This window comes from Euleptes europaea, chromosome 21, assembly GCF_029931775.1.
Source record: "Euleptes europaea isolate rEulEur1 chromosome 21, rEulEur1.hap1, whole genome shotgun sequence".
In the NCBI taxonomy this organism is placed as follows: domain Eukaryota; kingdom Metazoa; phylum Chordata; class Lepidosauria; order Squamata; family Sphaerodactylidae; genus Euleptes; species Euleptes europaea.
The window spans coordinates 10,707,993-10,735,458 of record NC_079332.1 but is presented as its reverse complement, the minus strand read 5'-3'; the positions used below and the strand labels follow the sequence as shown (position 1 = coordinate 10,735,458).

The window sequence follows — 27,466 nt, the reverse complement described above, 5'->3', positions numbered from 1 at the left end:
TCACGACGGCTGTTGCTGCACTGTTCCTTTAAGGTACCACATCCCTCCCTGGCTGACACAGCAATCCTGAAAAACAAGAAAACCTGTTAAGCATTATAATAATTTTTAAAAAGACAACACACAGACTGTAATTCTCTTCCTAATTGCACACAACTAGAATTAAGATCACAGAAGAAAGACCATAAAGGCAGGAACTAGCAGTGAGGTTAACGTTCCCAGCTTAAGCTTATTATTCTTTTTTCAAGGGACAAACTGGTTACCCTCTTCGGAAATGCAAAGATTTGTATGCTCCAGTTCAGAGGCACGCATTGCTAATGGGTAGAATGTCGTAACAGAACTGGAAAATGGGTTTAGTTGTAATGTTTGTTGTTTAATGTTAAATCAGTTGGATTAAAATGTAAAATATAAAAAAATATAGTTAATGGGATAGGCGGTCGCTGGAGCCTTTGAGAGCACCTTCCACCAAAAAAAAGGACAGGTACTTCCAACCTCTTTATCTCCGAAACCATGAAGACCAGAGCACTGCCTGAAATGTGAAAGTCAAGATTCTCAGTGGCTACATCATACACGATAGATGAGCGGCGTGCTTTTCTTGCTCTTTGCCATATGCGCTCTTAAGCAGAGTCACCTGTATGGCTCCAAGGACACCCCTGCCCCACGTGGGCTTATTGCTCCCCAAGAGGTTAAATAGGTAGCTATTTCCAAAATAGCAACCAGAGGAGCTATTTTGCAAGGTTTCCATTGGCAACCCAGGGTGTCGATGCTCTACAGCGTGAAGAATAGGAGACTACGGGTGTACAGTGTACAGCCTCCGGGCTGCAGATACGAGAACGCCAACTGGCGTTCCTGCCACCTCCTTCGGAAAACTGAAAACAGCATCTCAAAGCCGACTAACTACCTGGTTGGAAGAGTCATTAGAGACGAAAGTGCAAACCCCCTAATTGGGGCAATTAACTAATTAGCAGTCTGAGTGCAGACTGACGGATAAAACATGGAAAGGGCACATGTCGGCAAAATCACACCCAGCCATCTGGGCTGTGCCGTCTCCACGCCAGCCTCCCGCCCCCCCTCAAAGTCTAGCCAAGCAAACTGATAATTTAAACGCCATGGCGGAGCAAAAAACACCTGCCGTGGGACCTGCCACCTCATTCAAACTGAGCTGCTACCAACTGAAAGCAGCTATCTATGAGGATGGCGGTCTGAGTGCAACGTCACCCTTCAGAGGGAAAGATGCCCCACGCAGGAGTACAGTATTTTTAAAACTTAAGAACATTAAGAAAAGCCCTGATGGATCAGACCAAGGCCCATCAAGTCCACCAGTCTGTTCACACAGTGGCCAACCTGGTGCCTCTAGAAAGCCCCCTTCCTAGAACTTCTAAGCAATGCTCCCACCCCCCCAAAAAATATTCAGAAAACACCAAAAAGAGCCAGCCTGGTGTGGTTAAGAGCAGTGGTTTGGAGCAGTGGACGGCATTGACTGTGGAGATGTGTCAGTTGTGTGAATTGGCGGGTTCACACGTTCAGAGGATGGCTTATTTTTTGGAGCGTCGATCCTTTCTTGGAGCGGTGGACTCTGATCTGGAGAACCGGGTTCGATTTCCCACTCCTCCACGTGAGCGGCGGAGGCTAATCTGGTGAACTGGATTTGTTTCCCCACTCCTACACACGAAGCCAGCTGGGTGACCTGGGGCTAGTCACACTCTCTCAGCTCCACCCACCTCACAGGGTGTGTGTTGTGGGGAAGGGAAGGTGATTGTAAGCCGGTTTGATTCTTCCTTAAGTGGCGGAGAAAGTCGGCATATAAAAACCAACTCTTCTTCTTCACCTGGTCTTTTCTCAGAGGCAGTCAGCCTCCAAATACCAGCCAAAGGATCCATCAACGACTTAGGTCTAGATGGACCAGGGGTCCAATCCTGGAGGGCAGCCTTACTATTCTGCAGCTCTGCAACTTGCCAGGGACTTTGCTCAAGGCCTCTTAATGCCAGCCTCAAGAGGCTCTCAGTCAGCGGCTTGCTTAAGCCGGCCAAAACTGCCCCCGAAAGTTCATCTTTGTCATATGCTATTCCCACACCCCGGGCGAAGCTCTGTGGCAGTCAGTTACTCGCTGCAAATTAGGGCGTCGGGCTCAAAACCAAGAAGGCTACACCCCTGGGAAAGCACCTTGGGCAAACGAATCTGACGAAGTGCATTATGCACCATTCAGAGTTCTAGATGAGCACTCAAAGACATGTGCACGCAGCTTCTAAACGTTAAGATTAAAACACACACACACACACAACCTTATTCATTTTGGATCTCCATGCAGACGGCGGTCTGTCTTCTGTCTTGCTATCACATACAAAGCAACCTGAGCCTGGAAGATGCTAGAGGCATCCTATCACCTGTCCCCTCCCCCTTTTATCAAAGTTCACCCCCGTCTCCTGCCACCCCCTTTCCCCTTCCATTTAAATTTATGCAGATTACTGGCGCGGCAAAATACTTCTGGTTAATAATTTTTAAATACACGGATTGTGGTTTCTCTCATGTTATTGTCTCAAGTCTTTGACTCCGTTAATCTTGGTATCGTAAGACACCAGGGGAGGCATTTTTAGGAAAAGTGGGGCAAAATTATTTCACACGCAGGAACGACTTTTGGAGAAAGAAAAAATAAACACTCTTCAATGGGACCTTTGCATTCCTATTTCGAGAAAGAACTACCATGTGGCCGATTTACCTTCAAGACTTTGTCTACTTCCTGCTTGTCTACATCCTCACCGAATTCCCGGGCCAGCCGATTCTGGATGATGTTTCTACGGACTCGGTAGTTTCTGGAGAAAACTTCAAGCAAAATCTGCCGATGCTTCGAAAGAGAGGGAGAGGCACACATTCAAGTCGGCATCAGATGACCACGCAGAAGCAAAACCGTGAAGTCTCTAGGCGGCATAAAGCCTGCCTGTATCAGGATTACACCTGCTTTTTGTGGCTAGGCTACTGTGTTCGGAGGAGGAGAAGAGGTGGTTTTATATGCTGACTTTCTCTACCACTTAAGGAAGAATCAAACCGGCTTACAATCACCTTCCCTCCCCCTCCCCACAACAGACACCCTGTGAGGTAGGTAGGTGGGGCTAAGAGAACTCTAAGAGAGCTGTGACTAGCCCAAGGTCACCCAGCTGGCTTCATGCGTAGGAGTGGGGAAACCAACCCAGTTCATCAGATTAGCCTCCACCGCTCACGTGGAGGAATGGGGAATCAAACCTGGTTCTCCAGATCAGACTCCACCACTCTTAACCACTACACCATGCTACCCAACCTCCCTTGTAACCTGCAGGCTAGTACTTGTGCAAGGATCGACTGGCATTTCTGTTCGAAGCATCTCACTGCCTATTTACTTTTATCTCTTTTGGCCTCTTGGGAGGTTTTAACCCAGGAGTCCCCCAACCTTTTTGAGCCTGCAGGCACCTTTGGCATTCTGACACAGCGTGCCGGGCGCAGCCACAAAATGGTTTCCTTAAAAGCCCACCACATAATGGCTGCTACCTTCGGTCACACAGTGAAGATCCTTCTGTCAGCAATGCTGATTCTATGACCTTAGGCAGATCATGAGAGGGAGGGCCCCTTGGCCATCTCCTGGGCATGGAGTAGGGGGTCGCTGATGGTGTGTGGGGGAGGTAGTTGTGAAATTCCTGCCTTGTGCAGGGGGTTGGACTAGATGACCCTGGTGGTCCCTTCAAACTTTATGATTCTATGATTGTTGTGGCAGCTGCTGCCAAAGCCACATTTTTTAAAAATCTGCCCAGCCAATCAAATGTCCAGTGGCCAAACCTGTAGTTGGGCTTCTGGGTGTGGGTCCCCACCTCTCAAGGTGGCCATTTTGTGGTTGCACCTATCACCTGGTGCCAGAAGTCCAAGTTGCCCACAGGCCCAAAGAGGTTGGGGACCGCTCACCCGAAGCCAAGCTAGTCAGAAACTTTCAAAGGAGCGTCGTAGACCTGCTCATGGAAGAGAGGTCCATCAATGGCAATCAGCCATGACACTTACACGGAACCTCCTTGTCCAGAGGCAGTATACCAGGGGAGGGTTTTTCCTCTGTGTCCCCGTTTGGCCACTTGGGGAAACTAAGTGCTGTTCTAGACTGACCACTGGTCTGATCCAGCAGGGTGGCTCTTCTGTTCAGTGCCCAGATGGGAAGCATCATATATGCCAAGTCCATGAAGAAAGGAAGGTGGTATTTCAAGGGTCGCTAAATCCACCTGGCGTTCACAGCTGGTAATCACATGTGCCCTGGGATCCTTCAGTCACCCTGGCCAACAAAAGCTCATTGCGTTGAAGCAAACAGAGGCACAACGGACAGCCTCTTTGGCTACTTTGGGCTTCTGGAATTTGAGTGGCTTCCTCTTGGGAGCACACAGCCAGGAAACGGCTGATTTAAAAAGCTCAGGAGGCTTGTAGGTTTCTTAATCCACTGCCTGCCTTAATCCAGCACACCAGACGGCTGTTCTTAAACAACCCGGTATTTACCAGCACAGAGATCAACAAGTTCTGTTTAATGAAGAAAACTTTGCCAGTCTGTAGGAAGCAAAGAAAATATGAACAACACAACCGGTCCTGTTCGAACCGTACCGCTTAACAGGGTCATGAGAAGAAAAAAACCAAGAGGCTGGCAATCCATTCATTTAGCAGACTTTACACTATCTTTCTAGCCAGCGTGGTGTAGTAGTTAAGAGCGGTGATTTGGATCAGTGGACTCTGATCTGGAGAACTGGGTTTGATTCCCCATTCCTCCACATGAGTGGTGGAGGCTAATCTGGTGAACTGTGTTTGTTCCCCCACTCCTACACACAAAGCCAGCTGGGTGACCTTGGGCTAGTCACACTCTCTCAGTCTCTCCTACCTCACAGGGTGTCTGTTGTGAGGAGGGGAAGGGGATTGTAAGCCGGTTTGATTGTGGTAGAGAAAGTCGGCAAATAAAACCCAACTCCTCTTCTTCTTCTGCCTGACCCAAGGCAGTTGACAAGTCAAAGTACCTGCTACACCACAGTACAGGAAACAGCACAAAAGCAAAGAGGGGAAAAACCCTCAAGAATAGCTAGGTCCCCATTTTTGAGTAAGTCGGTATCACAGTTATACGATGATTAGGTGGAATAGCTCTGAAAAGTGACAGTTTTGGGAAACACAGGGGAAGATTCGAAGAAGAAGAGCTGGTTTTTATATTTCTCTACCACTTAAGGGAGACTCAAACCGGCTTACAATCACCTTCCCTCCCCCTCCCCACAACAGACACCGTGAGGTCGGTGGGGCTGAGAGAGCTCTAAGAGAGCTGTGACTAGCCCAAGGACACCCAGCTGGCTTTGTGTGTAGGAGTGGGGAAACAAATCCAGTTTCACCCCAAAGGGCTTTTGGTGAAAGACAGGTGGAGGACGGAAGCCTTGGGGACGATTCCCTGGATCCCAGGTGTGCGCACGTCTCCAAATGTCAGGGCTGTGCACCGCTGCGTTAGAAGAACAGTTCTGGCCACGGGCTTACCTGATCGTGGGCATCGCCCGCTTCCCAAAGCGCGAAGACTTTTTGTTCATCCGGCAGCGTGGCAGTCTGTGGGGGAAACTGAAGACAGGTTGCAGCAGTCAGAATTATTGGCTTTCGGTTCTTACAAAATATTTTTGAAGCTTTTTCCTGGCAACAAGATTAATGCATTTTCCAGGGAACTGGTAAAACACAGAGAAAGATGGGCTGCTAGGGCATACGCTGGCCAGAGCCCTCATGTGATTTGATGTTAAAACTCCAGGTTTCCAGGAGGAAAGAATTCTGCAGGCACAGTCAACACAGTGGGAACATTTCCTCAAAATAGCCAAATCGGCCCCTCCGACTCTGAAACGATTCGTATTTCACCTTCCAAAGTGGCCCCTCTTTCTCAAGACACAGAACTCTTAGCTAGCGGAAGCCAGGGTGGTCCAGGGGTGGACCAAAACCAGGGAAGACTGGGGCTCAACTTAGCCAGTATGCACGTCTGAGGATCTTCAGACACTCACCTCCTCTCAGCCTAGCCTACCTGAGAAGGCTGTTGTGAGGATAAAATGGAAAAAGAAGAGAACCGTGGACACCGCCCTTTGCTTCTTACAGGGAGGGTGGGATAACAGTTACACGAATCACGGCGAGCAGCCGCTGCATTTTAGTGGCCTAACCCTAGTTAAAAAGCGCCAAAACCGAGGTTTCAATTGCTGAGCTAACCCCGGTTTTCCAGCATGCAAGACTGGCTTATCAATCGAGAAGCAGGGCGGTGCGGAATTTGCCTGTTAGTGCAAAACGGCCGGAAAAGAAGTAGAAGAAAAAGAGTTGGTTTTTATATGCTGACTTTCTCTACCACTTAAGGCAGAATCAAACTGGCTTACAATCGCCTTCCCTTCCCCTCCCCATAACAGACACCCTGTGAGGTAGGTGGGGCTGAGAGAGCTCAGAGAGAGCTGTGACTAGCCCAAGGTCACCCAGCTGGCTTCGTGTGGAGGAACAGGGAAAATCAACCCGGTTCACCAGATTAGCCTCCGCCGCTCATGTGGAGGAGTGGGGAATCAAACCCAGCTCTCCAGATCAGACTCCACCGCTCCAAACCACCGCACTTAACCACTACACCATGCTGGCTCTACAGGAAACCCCACGGTCATAGTTCCGTTGGTGAGGGGCTACAACCTTCCCGGCCAAAGAGACCCCCCCCTTCAAAGCCATGGCAAAGGAGCCCAGCCAAAAGAGACCCTAGCTTCCGACACGCCACCGCCTTTGATTCACGAGCGTTTTGCTCCCTTTCCTTTTGGCTAGGCGGGTGGCACTCTCGCGAATGATTGCTGCAGATCAGAAAAACGCAGCCAGTCCGAGACGGCGCCCATTCCGTTCCAGTTAGCGGCACACCGCTCTGCCCCGGGCAGAGACCAAATCACAGCGGCAGCGGGAACCTGCCCACCAAGTTCTGCGGATTTTGAAACGGCAGCAGAATTGAGCGGGTATCGGGCAAGGAATCAAGGCATCCTGAGAAACCTGCCTCCTTCCAAAAAAAGGTTGCACGGCTTTAAGGACACAGAGATGCATTTTTAAAAGGATGCCTTGAGGGGAAAACAAAGCCAAGAGGGAAAGATGAGCCGCACCTCCTGGAAGGAGAGTTGGTGACCTTGGCCCTTGCCCACGAGAAGCAGAAAACGAATGAATCAATGAACCTATCCCAACTGAGCCACTGGAGTAACGCGTAACAGCCGGCAGCCTTAAAAACCTGGGGCAAAATTTGTGCTACCTTGTTGGGGGGTGGGGGGAGATATTTTTTAAAAGCTGAATTAGTAAGAGAGCCAGCGTGGTGTAGTGGTTAAGAGTGGTGGTTTGGAGCGGTGGACTCTGACCTGGAGAGCCGGGTTTGATTCCCCCACTCCTCCACATGAGCGGCGGAGGCTAATCTGGTGAACTCGATTTGTTCCCCCACTCCTACACATGAAGCCAGCTGGGTGACCTTGGGCTACTCACAGCTCTCTTAGAGCTCTCTCAGCCCCACCTCCCTCACAGGGTGTCTGTTGTGGGGAGGGGAGGGAAGGTGAGTGTAAGCCAGTTTGATTCTTCCTTAAGTGGTAGAGAAAGCCGGCATATAAAAACCAACTCTTCTTCTAATTCTAAGACCCCACGTCACTGGCAGTCTTCAAGCAGGGGCTGGACAAACACTTGTCAGGGATGCTTTAGGCTGATCCCGCACTGAGCAGGGGGTTGGACTAAATGGCCCGTCTGGCCCCTTCCAGCTCTATGCTTCTATAAATTGACTTCTGAATTCCCGTCTGGGCCTCATTCCTGGCTCTTTGCGGTGTCCCCGCCCAAGGCTGGCAACACCCCCTTACAACAGGCCTTCTGTGACATCACAGCAGGCCAGCCACTCCTCTCCAGTCCATTCAGGGCTAAATTGACAACAATAATAAAAAGGACGGCATACTTACAGGCACCGTTATTTGTTTGCAGCCCATATCCAATACCACGTCCTGCAACATTTTGTCTGAAATGCCACTAAACAAGAGATTCCCGGGAGGCAGGCTGGCCACGTGGAGATTAAATAACCGTTTGAGCTCCCGCAGGGTGAGGACAAACTGTTTCCTAAAGGTCGCCATCACAAAGGCCCTAAGTTCTTGCGAGACTCTCGCCTGGCCCCCCAGGTGGCCATTCAAGGAGTCCACCGAGTTCTCCTCCAAATGGATGCCGTTGGAAAGACGGTTGTGGAGGCCGTCGCAAGCTGACGTGTCCATGGCTTCCTCGTCGCTCAGGGGCTCCTCCTTGATCCGGACGCCGAGGACATCCGCCGGGGAGGTGGCCTCGTGGGCCTGGGTCTCCGCCCTCCGCTTCTGCAAGTCCTGCTCCAATTGGCTGTAGCTCTGCTTGACCTTCGCCTTGGCCAAGATGACCCTTTGCTCCCCGGACACCAGCAAGGGGGCAGCTACAGAGGCAAAGACAAAAAGATGCAAGGGCTTATTCCATCTCAGAGAGTTCATAGAATCATAGAATCACAGAGTTGGTAGGAACCACCAGGGTCATCTAGTCCAACCCACTGCACAATGCAGGAATTTCACAACTACTTCCCCCACACCCACCCATGACCCCTACTCCAAGCTCCAGGACAGCACATCTCCTAATAGAAATGCAATGTCTCTAGACCTCTTCCTGGGCTTTTCAGTTTTTGGAACCTTCCCGAAAGACTCTCCTGCCGTAACTCAGCCTGGAAAGATCCCTCCTTTGGTCTATCGTGGTCTACTTCACTGGTTCCCCAAAGCCAGTGTGGGGTAACAGTCTGAGCATTAGGCTAATGTCTGTATTTATTGATACGGTCTATTTGACCAGCCAAAAGTTAATACATAAAATTATCCAACTAGATAGAACTGCAAAACTAATATAAATTATAAAATTAAAGACTAATGACGTTAAAATGTAAAATATTAAAACATTTCACAAGAATTAACTTGACATCTTAATATTTCTAAAAGTATGTGTGTGTGTTAAGTGCCGTCAAGTCGCTTCCAATTCATGGGCAACCCTATGAATCAACTTCCTCCAAAATGTCATGTTTTTGACAGCCTTGCTTAGATCTTGCAAACTGAGGGCTGTGGCTTCCTTTATAGAGTCAATCCCTCTCTTGTTGGGTCTTCCTCTTTTCCTGCTGCCCTCAACTTTTCCTAGCATGACTGTCTTTTCTAGTGTCTCTTGTCTTCTCATAATATGACCAAAATACAATAGCCTCAGTTTAGTCATTTAAGCTTCTAGGGTCAGTTCAGGCTTGATTTGATCTAAAACCCACTAATTTGTTTTTGTTTTTGGCAGTCCACGGTAAAGTAACACTCTCTAAAAGTATGCCAAGGTTTAATAATTGTTTTTCCACCCTATTTTTGCGAGTTTTAATTGCGACGGCACAAAATTTGGCAGTTGGGAGCGAAAAGTGTGGAGTTTTGCACATCAGAAGCCTCTTAGCCAGGAACTCTACTGGCTTATCGGGGAATCCACTGATCAGGGGAGCAAGAATTTAATACGCGCCTCATGATAAAATGGACAGCTGAGCAATACATGTTCTGTGGTTTCGATGTCTCCTGACCTGCAAGGGCATAGCCTTTCTGTTCACTGTGTGAACAGACTGCTGGACTTGATGGACCTTGGTCTGATCCAGCAGGGCCTTTCTTATGTTCTTATGATCTTGGAATCCTCGTATTTTCCTTCTAGGACAGGCGAAGGCAGAGCATGACATCTGGCTAGAGCTAGACTGTAGGCCTTTCTATAGTTGATAAATTCCAAATGGGAGAAATATGCTGCAGGAGCATAAGACGAGGACCAAAGAGACCCAGGTTCGAGTCCCCATCCTGCTACAAAGATCGCAGGGCGATCTTCGGCCAGTCCCTTCCTAGTCCCGGTTTGCCTACATCCTTTTCTAGAATGGTGTGACCTACTTCTACTGACTTGATCTCCAGGGAGGATCTTTCATGACTTACCAGTTTGCGCCGCTTGTTTCTTTGGTACCATGTGATCTCTCGGCAAGCTGTATACTTTCTCTAGCCTGGAGTGGGGGGTGGGGGAAACGCACACAAAATAGAGAAACTCGCACTTATTTCAAATACGAGACCCCCACTGCCACGGTTTAGTCAAGAGTGGCTGTGGGCAACAAATCTATGTTAAATTAACCCACTCCACACACAGACACCTATGAATGTTGCACCCAGGGACTCTGAATGACACCCAAGGGTGGAGACTGCCTGAGAGGCATCTGAGCTTCTCCCCAGTACAGAAAGGACCCTCAACGTGAATAATACAGATGCGTGACAAAATCATTAGAGCAGCCAAACTGGGCTATGTCGAGGGTCAATCTGCCCAGGTGGTTGATCATAAAGCCCACATAAAGCCAGAGGAGAGAGGAGATTCTCCCCCGCAGTGCAGCCCCCCAAATGGCATTCTAAGGTATACTGCCTCTGAACACGGAGGTTCCATTTAGCTACTGTGGCCAACCAGCCATGGATGAACCTCACCTCCAAGAATTTGTCTCCACCTGGCAGCCGCTGCCACATCCCGTAGCAACGAGCCCCACACATTGATTATGCCTTGTGCCAAAGCAAATGAGCAAAGACCCCCCCAATTCCCTTTAAGCCACTCTTATGCGTGTGTGTAAAGTGCCAACAAGCCGCAGCCGACTTATGGCAACCCAGAAGGGTTTCCAAGCGACTAACAGAGGTGGATTGCCATTGCTGACCTCTGCATAGCGACCCTGGTATTCCTTGGGGGTTTCCCATCCAAATACTAACCAGGGATAACCCTGCTTAGCTTCTGAGATCTGACGATGTCAGGCTACTCTGGACCATCCAGTTCAGGGCAATCCCCTCTTAGCTCCCCATAACAGACCTCTTTAAGCTGATGCAGCTGTGATACCATACCCAGACAGGACCTGTCCTTGCTCTTCTGGCTCTATTGATTCATTAGCTCAAGCCCTCTTGGAATGCCGCTTCTATGAGGAACTTCGATCGCGTTATCTCTCTCCCCTTTTAACACATAAATCTAATGCCTCCGTGTCTGACACAATGCCTTTTTTATTAAGTGACAGGGATCCCAAGGCTACGTTGTCAATGGCAAGATTTATTCCAGTCCTTACAGCCCTCAAACATTAGATTTACGCTGCTCAAGATCAATGGATCAAGGAGCTTCTAAGGGATAAAGGTAAAGGAAGCAGCTGTGATAATGAACTTGAGACACAGAACCAAACTTTTCTTCCATTCTCTCACTTTTTCATCCCACCCCCCTGGTCCCAAAAAGGGAAAGATAACCATTTACTTGGCCTGAATGCCCATCCAAAGCATCTGCTGCCTCTGGACCACGTCGGGATGCTTCTTGACGAAATCCTCGTCGTACGGGAGCATGAATTCCCAGCCTCTGTTTATCCGGAGCACGGACATGTGCTCCAGGAAGTCTTTCACATCTTCCGGGCCGAGCTGGAAAAAACAAGTCGCGTACAGATGGGACTTTGGCGGAGGCGCCAAACAGTCCGGGCGCTGATTTGATTACATTTGCACATTTCCTCGGCAATGAAAGTGAAATGTGTTTCTAATCCGGAAGACCAAAGAGCAACAAACAATGTAAACTCGGTGGTTAGTGTGTTAGCAGAGCAGGAAAAGTTTGGTTGGACACTCTGGTCGGTCACGGACCCCACCAAATGGTTGCGAAGACCAAAGCAGAAGACCACGTGACAACCCCCCTCCTGAACACTAGAACCTCCATTCAAATCTTTGCTAGAAGAAGAGTTGGTTTTTATATGCCGACTTTCTCTGCCATTTAAGGGAGAATCAGACCAGCTTACAATCACCTTCCCCCCCACCCCCACACAACAGACACCCTGTAAGGTAGGTAGGGCTGAGAAAGCGTGTCTATCCCAAGGTCACCCAACTGCTTCATGTATATGAGCGGGGTAACAAATCCAGTTCACCAGATCTGCCAATCATGTGGAGGAGTGGGGAATCAAACCCGGTTCTCCAGATCAGAGTCCACCGCTCCAAACCACCGCACTTAACCACTACACCACGCTGATACTGCAGAAAAAAAATGTGTGCGCTTTAAACCAGAAGTTCCATTTAAAATGCATGCACGCGTGCCGGACAACAGGAAACTGCCAAAATTATTTTCTGGGACAACTTGCAACCATATCCTTTCTTTGGGGTTGGATTGTCAAGTGTAGCACATGCCACTGGAGGAGATGTGGGTGACAAGTCCCTCTTTGGGGTCAGACATTCAACTCAGATGAGGCTCTGGCCTTCCCGAAAGTACTAAGGGCCGGTGCTGAGGACTCACTTTGGTGACGGCGGCCACTTCTTTCCGTACCACCCAACGATCCTGCGTAAATTTCCACATCTAAGGAGAGACAGAGACAGACACGCCATCTTATAAAAAGGAGCATAACCAGCAAGATTGACAAGGTCCCCAGAGTGAATCAGAGCTGTATTCTTAAGCACTCTCCCAACGATCCGGGTTCAGAGGGATTGATGAAATTCGACGGCAAGGGGCAGAAGTTGCTGTGCCAATCTTTTTCCCGCTTTTGCAATCCTCCCCAACGGATTTGGCTGGCCAGACACTGCCGGCAGACAGAAGGTTGCCCCACATGGACCAGTGGTACAACTCAGAATGGCACATCCTATATTTCTAGAAGATGGATGCTCAAACAGCCACTCATCTTGGTCACCTACATCCAATGAAGATCACCTCTAGGCGAGCAGGGGAGGAAGGCGCAAAAATACTGCAATCCCCAGTGAGTAATACAATCCTACGTGAGCAGTTTTCTGGGCTAGAAGCTTTTCAGGGCTGGTCAAACTGCTTGCAATAGTTGCCAAAGAATCAATACTTACGACAAAGTCCCTTCCTCTGCAGAGAACTTCGGCTGGGACACCGCTGTGCGGGCTTGAGGTATCCTTTGGGTACAGGATGTCGCTGTAGATTAAAATGGGGGGGGGGGACATTAGCAGGATCTTATCAGCACGGCAAGGGTTAATTCCTGGCATAGCATGAAAAGAGGAATACCCAACATGGGATGGATTGATTCTACAAAAGGAAGCCAGTCTTCAGTTTGCAAAACCTAAGCAAGGCTGTTAACAGTAGGACCAGGAGGTCATTAATTCATAGGGTCGCCATAAGTCAGAAGCGACTTGATGGCACTTAATGCAACTCGGGTAATGTGCTGTAGATACGCCTACAAGCCTATAATTTTGTCGTCTTCCTTAAGAAATGTGTAAGTCAGAAGCAAACTGATGGCACATAATGCACAGTCTTACAGAGGGGAACCGGCTTATTTCACACCCAAAGGAAGTTGGTTTTTATATGCCGACTTTCTCTACCACTTATGGGAGACTCAACCCGGCTTACAATCCCTCCCCCTTCCCCTCCCTTCGACAGACACCCTGTGAGGTCGGTGGGGCTGAGAGAGCTCTAACAGAGCTGGAACCAGCCCAAGGTCACCCAGCTGGCTTCATGTGTAGGAGTGGGGAAACAAATCCAGTTCACCAGATTAGCCTCTGCCGCTCATGTGGAGGAGTGGGGAATCGAACCCTGTCCTCCAGATCGGAGTCCACCGCTCCAAGAAAAGATCGATGCTCCAAGAAATCAGCCATCCGCCTGAACGTGTGAACCCACCACACAACCAGCACATCTCCCACAGTCAGCGCTGTCCAACACGAAGCAGAACCGCGTGGCTGTATATATCCAGCACAGCTCGTGGGGACACCCCATGCAGGACATGTTCCATGGGCCCTTGCAGATATGGAGCTCTGCCGCACACTTTAACATCATGAAACACTCATGCGAGCGCCGCTGTTCTCTGGGTGGGTTACATCCATGCAAACCAACACAAACAAAACGTGTTACCTCTTCACCACCCAGTTTCCCTGCACCAACATCGCCACCTGCTGTATGCAGCGCAGGACTGCGGTGGGATCCGTCCCCGAACTCAACAGGCTCATGAGGTTGGCGAATGGGATGGCCTTCACTGAAAAGAAGGGAAAACAAAGACATACAAAGCTGTCTATAGATTCCTAGAAGGGCAAGAGTTAGAGAGAGGAAATGCTGTGCGTAATGAAGCATCGTACTGTTTCTTTAAACGAAGCCCCCCACCCACCCACGCCGAGGTCCTCCAACCACTAGGTTTCCCAGCTTGGCACCTAAGTAATCTTGACTTCGTGCATCCTCTTAGTCTTAATTAGTTAAGAACTAGCACAATTTTCTTTTTTGCTCTCCTGTGCCAGAAGTCCAAACGCAACGAGAGACATACCGTTCTTCATCAAGATCTTAATTTGGTCAGCAAGGGGCAGCGTTCGCAGCTGAGCCATAGAGAGCACGTTGCTTGGGGCCACTGGTTTCTCCCTGTATATTAAAAAAAGAAGAAGCTTACAAATACCTGTAGCACCTAAAACCACAACCACACCTGCAGCATGGCGCATTCCGGGAGATGCAAAGACACCCAGCCTCAACGTACAAGGAATACAGCGGAGCAAAGCGGCACGAGGCTAGAAAGCCAGGGCTGTACTGTGGAAGTGGGGAGACAGGCTACGATGCTTCCGTGCAACAGACGCAAACACGGTTCAGAAACTGCCACCAGGGAGAAGGAAGGCTGAACTAGTCATGATGCCTACCCATTCTCTCCAGGATCAGAGGAGCATGCCTGTTATAGTAGGTGCTTTGGAACACAGGCAGGATGGTGCTGCTGCAGTGGTCTTGTTTGTGGGCTTCCTAGAGGCACCTGGTTGGCCATTGTTTGAACAGACTGCTGGACTTGGTGGTCCTTGGCCTGACCCAGCAGGGCTGTTCTTATCTTCCTTCCTTCCTTCCCTCCTTCCTTCCTCTCCTTCCTCTCAGAGGAGCCTGCCTGTTATATTAGGTGCTGTGAACACAGGCAGGATAAATGCTGCTGCAGTCGTCTTGCTTGTGGGCTTCCTAGAAGCTCCTGGTTGGCCATTGAGAACAGGCTGCTGGACTTGATGGGCCTTTGGTCTGATCCTGCATGGCATTTCTTATGTTCTTAACTCCGGGGGAAAGGGCGAAGGAAGGAACCGCCACTCACGCCGACGCCAGGATTCATCTTCTGGAAAACCCGCCAGTCCATTCCTCCTCCAACCCCTTGGGCCCCACCCCTTACGCACCGCTCACTGGAATTAATGCAAGGTCTGCCTCCCTGTGAACCCCCACACCTCCCACCTCCCCTGTCTCAAGCGACTGACTGTAAGCTCCTCGGGGCTGGGGGCTAGTTGTCAAGTGCCATGTCCATCAGTGGCAATATTCAGAAAACAAGATGATGATGAAGAGTTGGTTTTTATATGCTGATTTTCTCTACCTTTTTAAAAAAACGGTTTACAATCGCCTTCCCTTTCTCTCCCCACAACAGACACAAGGTGTGAGGCTGAGAGAGCTCTAAGAGAGCTGTGGCTAGCCCAAGGTCACCTGGCAGGTTTCATGTGGAGGAGTGAGGGAAACCAACCCGGTTCACCAGATTCGAGTCCGCCGCCCATGTGGAGGAGTGGGGGAATCAAACCCAGTTCTCCAGATTAGAGTTCGCTGCTCTTAACCACTACACCACACTTGGGGGGGATTAAACCTAGAAGAGCACAAGGATTGCATGAAGAGCCCAAGAGGAGACAGCTAAGGTAGACCCCAGATGTCAAGAAGGAGGAGAAGCTCTAATAGTGACTTAAGGAGGGGGAAATCAGGAGTCCAGGAATGGCAAGGCTGCTCTTTCCCCCAGACAGCAGAACCGGCTCCAGCCCAATCCAGCCCCCAAGACCACTCACTTCTCTTCTTCGACGCTCGGAGGCACCAACATCATCAGATACTCACTGCGGGAGGAAAGCACACAGCCTCACTATTTATTTAAAACACTTATTGTGCATGTGTAAAGTGCCGTCAAGTCGCAGCCGACTTATGGTGACCCCTTTTTTGCGGTTTTCATGACAAGAGACTAACAGAGGGGGTTTGCCAACACCTTCCTCTGCACAGCAACCCTGGCATTCCTTGGTGGTCTCCCATCCAAATACTAACCAGGGCTGACCCTGCTTAGCTTCTGAGATCTGATGAGATCAGGCTAGCCTGGGCCATCCAGGTCAGGGCAAAACACTTATTAGCCACCTTTATTTTTTTAAATTTAAAACATTTATCAGCTGCCTTTATTACTTAAGGAGCTGTAGATCACTTACAATATAAATAAAATACATAAATTGGAATACATAAAACCAAAAATTTTTGAATCGTAAATTAGGACTGCTTTAACCAAACGCCTTTCTCCTACCGCACAGGAACTCAAGGCGGCTTACAGTGTCAACAGTAAATAACATACATAAAAACCACGAGTTAAAATCGATAAGTTAAAACTGCCCGGAGGCAGAAGATAACCAGCCGGGAGCGTCTTGGCAAAGCCCCATTGCCTTGCCAGAGTGGAAATCCACCCGGCCTGCCTTTGTGAAGTGTTTGCGCCTGAGAAGCCGACATTTCAAAAGGTTGTCAAAACATAGAAGAGGAAGATGACGAAGAGTTGGTTTTTATACGCCGACTTTCTCTACCACTTAAGGAAGAATCAAACCGGCTTACAATCACCTTTTCTTCCCCTCCCCACAACAGACACCCTGTGAGGTAGGTGGGGCTGAGAGAGCTATGACTAGCCCAAGGTCACCCAGCTGGCTTTGTGTGTTGGAGTGGGGAAACCAATCTGGTTCTCCAGATTAGCCTCCGCCGCTCATGTGGAGGAGTGGGGATTCAAACCCGGTTCTCCAGATGAGAGCCCACCAACATAATTGGCTAAAGTCAGGGAGAAAGGAAGATGGTTCCTATTTTGAAGTCAGGCCCACTAAAAGGCACATGAACACATGAAGCTGCCATCTACTGAACCAGATGCAGGGTCCATCAAAGTCAGTATTGTCTACTCAGACCGGCAGCGGCTCTCCAGGGTTTCAGGCAGAGGTCTTTCACATCACCTCCTTGTCTGGTCCCTTTAACTGGAGGTGCCGGGGACAGAACCTGGGACCTTCTGCATGCCAAGTAGATGCTCTACCACTGAGCCACAGCCCCTCCACAGCATCGGCTGTGTTTAAACCAAGGGCTCCCAGCATGTAGCTGTAGACAAGGGTAATTTTAAGCAACTGTGGAACGTTTGGTAGGCGCCGACCTTCACTGCGCCTTTCTGTTTTCCATGTGCCACTGCACTTTCCTCCCCTCCCAAGCATGAAAACCGTCCCCCGACAAACTTCTTCAAAAAGGTATCACAAGCAAGAGGTTTACCTTGGAGATTTAATCAATTCGGTGTTCCCGGACATGCCGTGACCCTGGCTGAATAAATACTGGCGCTCGTGCTCGGAACGGCTGTCCTAGGAAAACAAGCGAGGAAAGAGCAAGATTCAGGCTGGGTTCCAAGCAGCTGTCCCAGGCAAACTTGTTTAAAGACTGGCAAACTACTGGTTCATGTAAGCACTGCTAACAGTCTCCCTGGCATCCCTTTCTGGCTCCTATAATATATACACAAAGGAACTTCTAAATACACACTCGCACACCCTAGACTTAAGCTGTTTATCTGGCAGAAGAGCTATGCATCCTCGCTTTAAGTTTCAAAGGATCAATGGAGAAGAAGGAGGAAAAGGAGGAGGAGGAAAAGGAGAAGGAGGAGAGTTGGTTTTTATATGTTGACTTTCTCTACCACTTAAGGGAGAATCAAACCGGCTGACAATCCCCTTCCCTTCCCCTCCCCACAACAGACACCCTGTGAGGGAGGTGGGGCCGAGAGTTGTGACTAGCCCAAGGTCACCCAGCTGCCTTCGCGTGTAGGAGTGGAGAACCAACCCGGTTCACCAGATTAGCATCCGCCGCTCATGTGGAGGAGTGGGGAATCAAACCCGGTTCTCCAGGTCAGAGTCCACCGCTCCAAACCACCGCTCTTAACCACTACACCACGCTGGTCTCCCTTGGAGTGCATGGAATGACACTGGCATTTTCCACAAGAGGCATCGTATGATCTACATAGCCTCATAGTTTCAAAATATCTCTTCAGTCTCCACCAACATGAATAGAACGGAGAGGAGGCAGGAAAACAACCGGTGTCCTGTGCATTCGTGGTCTGGCTTGAGTCCGCCATTTTGTTTCCCCCCCCAGTCGGCCCTGTGCATTTTGTTTCAACCTGCCATTTCAAAACAGTAGAAGGTATCGGGGTGGGGGAACCCCCCTCCCAAAAAAGAAACAATCAGGAACAATGAGGGTCAGAAAACACACCCACTTACCCGTAAACCGTAGTAATGCAGGTGCACCCACTGTTCTTCCGCCTGCCTCTTCTGCAAGAACTCGTAAGACTGAACCCGACGCTGCCGGGCTTGCTCCGATTCAGGCCGGGAAAACCTCACCTGAAAGCATTATAATGCCGATCAGCAACCCAGGGGACCGCAGCTCCGAAAACCATGTGTCCGACAACAGATTCTGCAGTCCCTCCCTGTGCCCTTACGCAAGGAACCAAAATGTATCACAGTCTTAAACCAGAATATTATGAAATAATCAGCTGATTAGTAGTGCTTGGTCAGAACAGCCGCTTTTAAAAAAAGACCTCAAATGCAGAATTCTAGTCCTCAAGGCGGAAGGGCCTGGCTCCAAGATGTCCCATTTCTACCATCCACACACCAGCCTGAGTTTTATGTGCCGTCAAGTCGCTTCTGACTTACGGCGGGCCCTACGAATTAGTGATCCTGCCCCAAAATGTCCAATCGTTAACAGCCTTGCTAAGGTCCCGCCAACTGAACGCACCCTTCTATTTATTTAAAACATTTATTGGCTGCCTTCCGACCTTAACGGATTGCGAGGCGGCTTTAAAACATTCGCGAGCCAGCAACCGTGAAAACGCATTTTAAGAAGCGCAATCTAAAGTCGCAATTCAAGACAGGCAATAAATAGAAAATTTGAGCCCGTATTTTCTAAACTCCTTGAAGCACAGATCTGGCAGCGTCCCCAATGATACTAGCCTGTCAAGAGGAAGTTATCGTTCTCATGGAGGGGAATTCCTTTATGAGAGCCCAGAATCTGCGGTCTGAAGCAATACAGCTCAGGCACTACTTTAGCAGCTCAGGAAGGCCTCTGTGAACACAGCAACTAGCACCAAGGAAGGGAAGGTGGACCAGGGACCTGACTAACAGGTATTCACACAGAGTCCACGTAGGGTGTGTGGGGGAAGGTGGACAGCCAAAAAGGCCCCAGACGACCAAAAATATCTGAAGAAATAATTTGGACATACAGTGATTTGCTTGACGTCTTCTTCCGCTTCATCTTGGGAAGAATCCCCAGCTGCCAGAGACAAGGAAACACAAAACTCAGCGTCCCAGTTCTTTGAATGTCACCATTCCTCGGAAGAAGAGGGTTTAATTTCTAAATTGTTCACAGTTATGAAGCTGCCTTCTACTGAATCAGACCCTTGGTCCATCGAAGTCAGTCTTGTCTACTCTGACTGGCAGCAGCTCTCCAGGGTCTCCTTACCTAGTCCCTTTGGCTGGAGATGCTGGGGATTGAACCCGGGACCTTCTGCATGCCAAGCAGATGCTTTACCACTGAGCCATGGCCCCTCCCCAGACCTGGTCTGTTTATTTATACCCTGCTTTCCCCCTCAGCAAAGGCCCAAAGAGGCCTGCAACGTGGTTCTCCTCAAACTACCCTGTGACGAAGGTGAAGCCGAGAGAATGTGAACGGCCCACAGTCCCCCAGCAAGCTTCCACAGCAGAGAGGGGATTCGACCTCTGTCTCCCAGATCCTAGTCTGACACTCCAACCACCGTACCACAGCGTAGAAGCTTACTAGCGTGGTCTAGTGGTTAAGAGAGGTGGACTCTGATCTGGAGAACTGGGTTCGATTCCCCACTCCTCCACATGAGCGGAGGAGGCTAATCTGGTGAAGCGGGGTGGTTTCCCCACTCCTCCACATGAAGCCAGCTGGGTGACCTTGGGCTAGACACAGCTCTCTTAGAGCTCTCTCAGCCCCACCTACCTCCCGGGGTGTCTGTTGGTGGAAGGGAAGGTGATTGTAAGCCAGTTTGAGTCTCCCTTAAGTGGTAGAGAAAGTCGGCATATAAAAACCAACTCTTCTTCTCCTATGAAGCTGATACAGTAAATAATTCTATTCTAGAAGCAACTGACAAATCCAAGTCCAGCAGCAGAGCACAGATTAGGGCATTATCGGAACCACCCCACGACTCTCCTCTCAGTGTTTTCTGTGGCCGCCGAGGGTCCGTTTGCCCCATCGGAAGATGACAACCGTCAATCGCTCACCCTCATTAGCAGCTTCGCGTTCCCTGTGTTTGGCGTCGGCTTTGTCTAAATAGGAAAAACTTGGCCTCAACTGCAGGATGCCATGTAGTGGAGTAAGGTGGATCTCACCTGAAATGAGAAAGGGTCATGCTTTCACAGCTGCAGTTTTCTGGGGGAAGAAATAGCCGGCTGAACCGAGCCATGTCGGATGGTTTCCCGGGAACATGGGGTACACGAACATGGAAAATATTACACCCTTTCCCTTTGGGACAAGAACCATTCCCCCCGCCCCCAAGTTTAAACGTAAACTTAATAAAAGACCATCAAGCCTTATCGAAGTAGCCGTGTTCAGAATCCAAGTCACCTTTTCGGTAGACAGCAGCAGCATACCGTGAAACGTTACTCGTGGTTTGGGAGGAGCAAAAGGTCTGTTTATCCATCAGCTTCCTGTGATAAAACAAAACCGGGAAGTTGTCGTTGTGGTTCTATTTGCGGGGGGACAAACTCAAAGATGCTCGAGAAAACAGCACAGCCTGAGGCCCAAACATACTTCCTTTATATTTTGATTTCCACTCATCTAAACCTACATCCCAACCCACGGCCTTTGCTGTCCACTGTCCGTCTGCTTACAAATCTGAAGCCATGACTGAATGGATACATGCCAATCCGTCGACCTTCAGCTTTCAGGTTTTGCTCTGATCGTTCTTTCAGCCTTGCCGGATAGGCAAGCACCTGCCTCTAGCCTAGGCTGTTGTCATTCTTCATTCACTGATTAAGAGTTTTAGTCATAATAGAACTCTGCAACAATCCCACATTGTGGGGAACCACAAATGAGCCCTGTTGCTGTGGACCTGGAAGCGAGTTTGAGTGAGCATCACACATGGTGAAAAAGTATCTGACTAAGAAAAGGAGAGACTGAAGGGAAGAGAAACGCTGACGCTCAAAAGCCATACATGCATGCTCACATTTTTATAACTAACTGAAATACGCCTGTCTTAGATCCAAACTTTTTAACATCGGGACCAGCAATAAAAAAATGGACGGTTCTCCTTCTGCCTGCAGAGTTCACGAAAAGACAGCCGAGACTGATGGGCTATTTTTGCAGAAGTGTAATATGGCAAAACGGCCGAACAAAGTCGAGGACGCCACTTACGAGGAGTAGGTGCTCGTCTCGTCCGCACAGCCCCCGTCGACGTTCAGCGCGATCTGCTCCCCTTTGCTCCGACAGTAATTGGGATTCAGAGTATCGATGGCCAGCTCAAGTTCCACCTGAGCAACGGTAATCGATAAAATACCAATTAATATAAAGTGTAACATGCTGTGATACTTTCTGGGTTCCAAAACAAATGGTAAGGGGAATTAGATGCTTGAGGGGGAGCTCGCCACCTCCCTAGGGAGCTGATTCCATTGTCAAACAACTTCTACTGTAAACAATTTCTTCCTAATATCCAGCCGGTACCTTTCCTTCCAGCAAGAGCCCCGTGGCGCAGAGTGGAAAGCTGCAGTACTGCAGTCCAAGTTCTGCTCACGACCTAAGTTCAATCCCAGCGGAAGTTGGTTTCAGGTAACCGGCTCAAGGTCGACTACGCCTTCCATCCTTCCGAGGTCGGTAAAATGAGCACCCAGCTTGCTGGGGGTAAAGTGTAGACGACTGGGGAAGGCACTGACAAACCACCCCCGTAAACATAGTCTGCTTAGTAAACGTCGGGATGTGATGTCACCCCATGGGTCAGGAATGACCCAGTGCTTACACAGGGGACCTTTACCTTTTTTTTACCTTCTGCAATTTAATATAATATAACAGTACTACTAGACAAAAGCATTCTTTTTGGAATAATGCAAGCTGAGGGTGACGCACAGTCAATTTTAAGTTCACGCACACTCCTCTTTTAATCTGGACGCAGAACATGGAAAGATGAAGGGGAAGGCATCGAATTCAAACAGTGGCAGCCCCGCCCGGTGGAACGGCTCAACTTTCCAGAAAGGCAGCCTTTCGAACCAGCTATTCAAAAAAAAAAAAACACACCTACCTTTTGCTGTTTTGGTTTTATCTTCGCCGACAGACGAGTCACGTCGTCGTACGTCATCGAAGCAGGGCGGATAGGATACTGCAACAAAGCAGAGATGCTGAATGCTCAAAAAAAAGAGAAGTCAACATTTTACAGAGTTCTGCTTTTTAAAAATGAGTCTGTTCAAAATACCTGGAACAGATAAAGCTTCTCCGACAGACTCTTGGCCAGGTATACGTCAATCTAGCAAAGGGGGGGGGGGAAATGAATGAGACAAAAAGCCACACAAAATCAGTGGAGAATTCACAAATTGTGAGAGTTTTGGAAATTGTAAAATAATCTGTAGTCTTAGAATTCACTTCCAAAACTGGGACTTTATTCAGCCTAGAAATTTTTCCTCTCTGTGTTGGATTCAACTTGTTTCTATCTTGCATGCTCACCCTTCAAAAGTGCTCTGGGCGAGGTGTATGGCACTCTTAGTGCATTTGACGCTCACAACAACCCTGTAATGTAGAGTAGGCCAAGATGGATTGATGGGTTTCACCTCTTCCCACATAACCACCTTCCATTGCCTTGGGACCCCGAGGGGGCGTTCATCTGGCAAACCAGCCCTGCTGGCCCCAAGTTACTTAGATAGATCTAGGGTTGGTGGAACTCGAACCCAGACCTCCCTGGGCCCTAATCCAACTCTTTAAGCGCTGTTATCACACTGCCTTGTTCTCACCCTGAAGCTAAGAGGAACGAAGGCAAAGTATTTTCATAGTGACAGAAAGATAAACAATTAAGCTAACGTAACGGACTTGGAAGGAAATGTCTTGCTCTACCTCCTGTATAATTGGGTCATCTTCTTCATTGGCCATAATAGCATGGAAAGGGAGGCAGCCTCGGCGGGACGGTCAGAGAAAACTGAAAAGGAAACAAAAACATAGATTCCATCACAATCTTGATTCAATCCGTGTCCAAAAGAGGTTAGCGACAGGCAGCCTTGGAGGTCAACTGACCCCTCTATCCCAAGCTTCTGCATTGGATTCGAATCCGGGAGACCAGGCTTCAAATCTGTTCTGCCACGGAAGCTTGCTGGATGGTCTTGGGCCGGTCGCTCTTTCTCTCTGCCTAACCTACCTCACAGGGTGGCTGTTATAAGAAAACAGAGGAAAGGAGAATGGTGTTGTGAACCGCTTTGGGACCCAACGGGGGGGACAAGCAGAATACATCACAGGCTGGGAAAGACAGAAATGCGCACCAAAGAACAAAGGAGTTGCCTTCTGCTGTTAAAAGGGCATCTGTAGAACATGGTTGAAGGCCAGGAAGGATGGCCAGTCGCTGACGTCCTTACCCTGCCCCATGAGATTTATTTGTAGTCTAATGCCCACATGTATTCTAATGCAACAATCCACATAAGGACTAGGAACTTGTTTTTAAAAAAGAAAGAGAAAAGCAGCTTGTGATTTATAATAGACCATCACCTAAATCTTAAAGGTTATCTGGTTTGTCAGGCAACGTTAACCGGCTAACCTTTTCAACCAGCTCGTGCGTCTTAAGCAACAGCTCAAACTGCAGACTTTGGAAGATGACAGCATGGATCGCCCCCCCCCCCACCAGAAAAATTTTTTACCCACTTTTGCCCGGCAGATGCCAGAGGCAAGGGCTCCTAAAGAGTCTGGCAACCCTGGCAGAACAAATCTCTTCGGACGGGCACTGCCCAACTCAGTACACAGGGGCAGAGCAGTCAAGTAATGAATAAAAAGATCAACACAGGGCGCTTAGACGGATCACCCGCCCAGTGAGTCACTCAAAACCTCCACGGTGCATAGCCTGATGATTTCGGTGGCTGCTCAGGTTAGCTAGGCCTCGGTATACATTGCCACTCCCTGCCGGCAAAAGCCTTTTTAAAAAACCAAACCACCGAAGCTGCCAGCACACCATCTCCCTAAGATATTAAGTCAAAGGGAGGTTTCTAATTGATTTATTTAGGAAACTAATTGATTTATTTAGGAAACTACTGAACTACCGGTTAGAGGCTTGGTTTTGTGTAGCGAAATCAGAGGCATAGGTTTTGTGTAGCAAAATTACTTTCTTCTCGGGACGGCTAGGGGATCCAGCAACCTTCTCCAGACACGTGACAGAAATTCAGCTGCATCTGTGATTTTCCCCGCGCGATGAAAAAGAAGCAGGATCCTGGGCGGGGAGGGCATTAACCAGCGGAACTCCCTTCTGGGTGAGCAGGCGTGGGCTTTTGCTACGCAACAGCCAAGACTTTCTGATGTGTCGTAAAATCAGGAAGGGAAACCCCAGCCAAACGTCACCCTTCCTGGAAAACGTCATACGGCGATCGGGTCAATATTCTCCTTTTTCGGATCAGCTTTGCAAAACAAAACGTCGGGGAGCAGATTCCTCAGCAGGTCTACCCAGAAAGAGGGCCGCGCTGTCATCCAGCGGGGTTTGCTTCCCAGGAAACTATTCCCAGGACTGCCGCCTCATGCCGGCCAGCAAGGAGTCTGATGCAACCATGCAGCAAGAAAAGGGGGGGGGGTGTTACAAGAAAGAAAAGGGGGGGAAAAAGAAAACAAACACACACATATGCACCAGGCTGCCAGGAAGAGGACTGTTTAAGAAGAAAATCAATATGTCACCCTGCCCGGGTCCCAACTTTTTGAAACAGGGTGTTTTTTCCTGGGGTTTCCCCCCCCCCCCATTTGAGACAGTCACCTGGAGCAGCCTTGGAGATTCTCCCAGCCCATCAACTTCCTTATACAAAATACTAGAGATTTCACATTTCCTCTCCCCATTTGCAGAAATGCAACAGCACCCCACATCATCACTCTGGGCCTTGCAAAGGACTAAACTGAATCCTGGAAAGCTGCAAAGCTTTTTTTGGGGGGGGGGGAAGGGGGTGCATGCATAATTCCTCTTGCCCCTACCTTCACCTCCAGTAGAAGAGCCTTGTTGGGTGGGGGGGCTGCGTGCTTTTCCCCTCCCCAGACTGGGAGCGGCGTGCCTGGTAGATCCAGCTGAGGGTGGTGGTGGTGGGAAGGATCTCAGCCAGCAGCCATGTTGCTGGGACTCCTGCTCACACGTGGGGAGGGTGGAGCGCCGCCTCCTTCCTCCTCCTCCTCCTCTTCACCCACAATGCTCGCTGCGGCGATGTGGCGCTGGGCGGCCGCCAGGTGGCGCTGCGCGAGCGCGCCTTTCCCCGGGCCCCAAAACCGTAGCCTTTGCAAAAAAGGAAAGGGCATTTTTTTATGGCAGCGGTGGGATTCGAACCCACGCCCCCGAAGAGACTGGAGCCTTAATCCAGCGCCTTAGACCGCTCGGCCACGCTACCACGCTTAAGCAATGGGCGCTGGCGGAATCTACTTCTCTCTTTTGTGCTAATAATAACCATGTTCTTTTTTTTCCCTCTCCCCACTTCTTTTCTAATAGAAAGTGGTGGTTGTTTTTTTCCCCCCATGGTAGTTCATAATAGTCTGCACATTTACAAACCCCTCATTTGACGGCGACCTCATAAAGAGATTTCTCCCCCCCCCATGATAAATATGCTGTGGTTACGCATTTGGTTTTAAGGATATTTTTAATGATTGAAGCTCGATCTATTTTTTTATATAGAACCCATAGTTAATCCACAGTGGGTAGCCATGTTAGTATGTTTGCAGTAGTCAACAAGGGCAAGAGTCCAGTAGCACCTTAAAGACTAACAAAAATATTTTCTGGTAGGGTCTGAGCTTTCGTGAGCCACAGCTCACTTCTTCAGATACTGTACCAGAAAATATTTTTGTTAGTCTTTAAGGTGCTACTGGACTCTTGCCCTTTTTGACCATAGTTAATCCGTTCAGATTTTTCCCCCCGATTTACAATGCATTCATTGTACAAGAACCAATGAACTCTGACCGTGAAAGCCTTCGACAATATTTTGAATGCATTCAAGGTTTGTCCTTTCACCTAAAGAGGTGGCTGTATCATGTTTTAGGAAGAAAAGATCCCGGCTTGCCCCCATGTTAACCCGAATGTATGTATTATGTTCAAATGCTTGTATGGGTGTAGTAACAAATGGGTGTAGTAACAAATGTTTGTTTGGGTGTGGTGTTGGAGGAGAGTTACGGATACCCTGGACTGCCAAGAAAACAAATCAGTGGGTTATAGATCAAATCAAGCCTGAACTGACCCTAGAAGCTCAAATAAATAAATCGAGGCTGTCGTACCTTGGACATATTATGAGAAGACAAAGAGTCACTGGAAAAGACAATCATGTTAGGAAAAGTTGAGGGCAACAGGAAAAGAGGAAGACCCAGCAAGAGATGGATTGACTCAGTCAAGGAAGCCACAGCCCTCAATTTGCAAGCTCTGAGCAAGGCTGTCAAACACAGGACATTTTGGAGGTCTTTGATTCATAGGGTCGCCATGAGTTGGAAGCGACTTGACGGCACTTTAACACAACAGTAACACTAGCGGGTCTCAGCAACAGGAACGTGACTGTGGGAGGGGGGGCGGATTTCTGTGTTGCACCACCACACACTATGCTTAATGAAACAGCTTCAGTCCATTTTTCTGCGTACTCCATTTCTCTGCGTACCTGGTTTCTCACACACACACACCATTGGTGTTTCTAGCAACTTAAGAGTACATGCATGTACACAGAGCCTGGAATGACGCGAGAGATGGCGGATTGTGCCAACGTCCAGGAATGACCACCAGAACCACTAGTAGCTTATAGAAATGCAGTTGTTTATTTACAGTGCTATATACACTCTCTCCACCTGAACTCCCGACACAGACTCTTACACTTATATACATAATGCCACCACCAGGCATCAATTAGCAGTACATGTGCGTGTGTTAAGTGCCGTCAAGTCGCTTCCGACTCATGGCGACCCTATGAACGAAAGTCCTCCAAAATGTCCTATCTTTGACAGCCTTGCTCAGCTCTTGCAAATTGAAGGCTGTGGCTGCCTTTATTGAGTCCATCCATCTCTTGTTGGGTCTTCCTCTTTTCCTGCCACCCTCAACTTTTCCTATCATGACGGTCTTTTCCAGTGACTCTTGTCATTTCATGACATGACCAAAATACGATAGCCTCAGTTTAGTCATTTTAGCTTCTAGGGTCAATTCAGGCCTGATTTGATCCAGTGACTCTAGTCATTTTAGCTTCTGGGGTCAGTTCAGGCCTGAACTGACCCTAGAAGCTAAAATGACTAAACTGAGGCTGCCGTA

At 49.0% G+C, this 27,466-nt stretch overlaps 1 protein-coding gene and 1 non-coding gene across 2 annotated transcripts; both read right to left on the bottom strand.

Moving 5' to 3' along the window:
- Positions 1–23,162, bottom strand: POLR3E (RNA polymerase III subunit E). Its single transcript, XM_056866203.1, has 20 exons — positions 23,083–23,162; positions 22,451–22,501; positions 22,280–22,357; positions 21,403–21,518; positions 20,614–20,696; positions 20,271–20,378; positions 19,247–19,296; positions 18,249–18,368; positions 17,260–17,345; positions 15,780–15,824; positions 14,267–14,358; positions 13,864–13,984; positions 12,852–12,933; positions 12,301–12,360; positions 11,290–11,447; positions 9,963–10,027; positions 7,935–8,425; positions 5,503–5,580; positions 2,714–2,839; positions 1–66 (listed from the first exon to the last, which is right to left on the bottom strand). The coding sequence occupies exons 1-20, from the start codon at positions 23,116–23,118 to the stop codon at positions 1–3; spliced, it is 2,112 nt and encodes a 703-aa protein (XP_056722181.1). The 5' UTR covers positions 23,119–23,162.
- A 2,339-nt stretch (positions 23,163–25,501) lies between these two features.
- TRNAL-AAG (transfer RNA leucine (anticodon AAG)) lies at positions 25,502–25,583 on the bottom strand. Its single transcript has one exon. It is a non-coding gene; the product is annotated as a tRNA-Leu (tRNA).
- Positions 25,584–27,466: the final 1,883 nt, after the last annotated feature.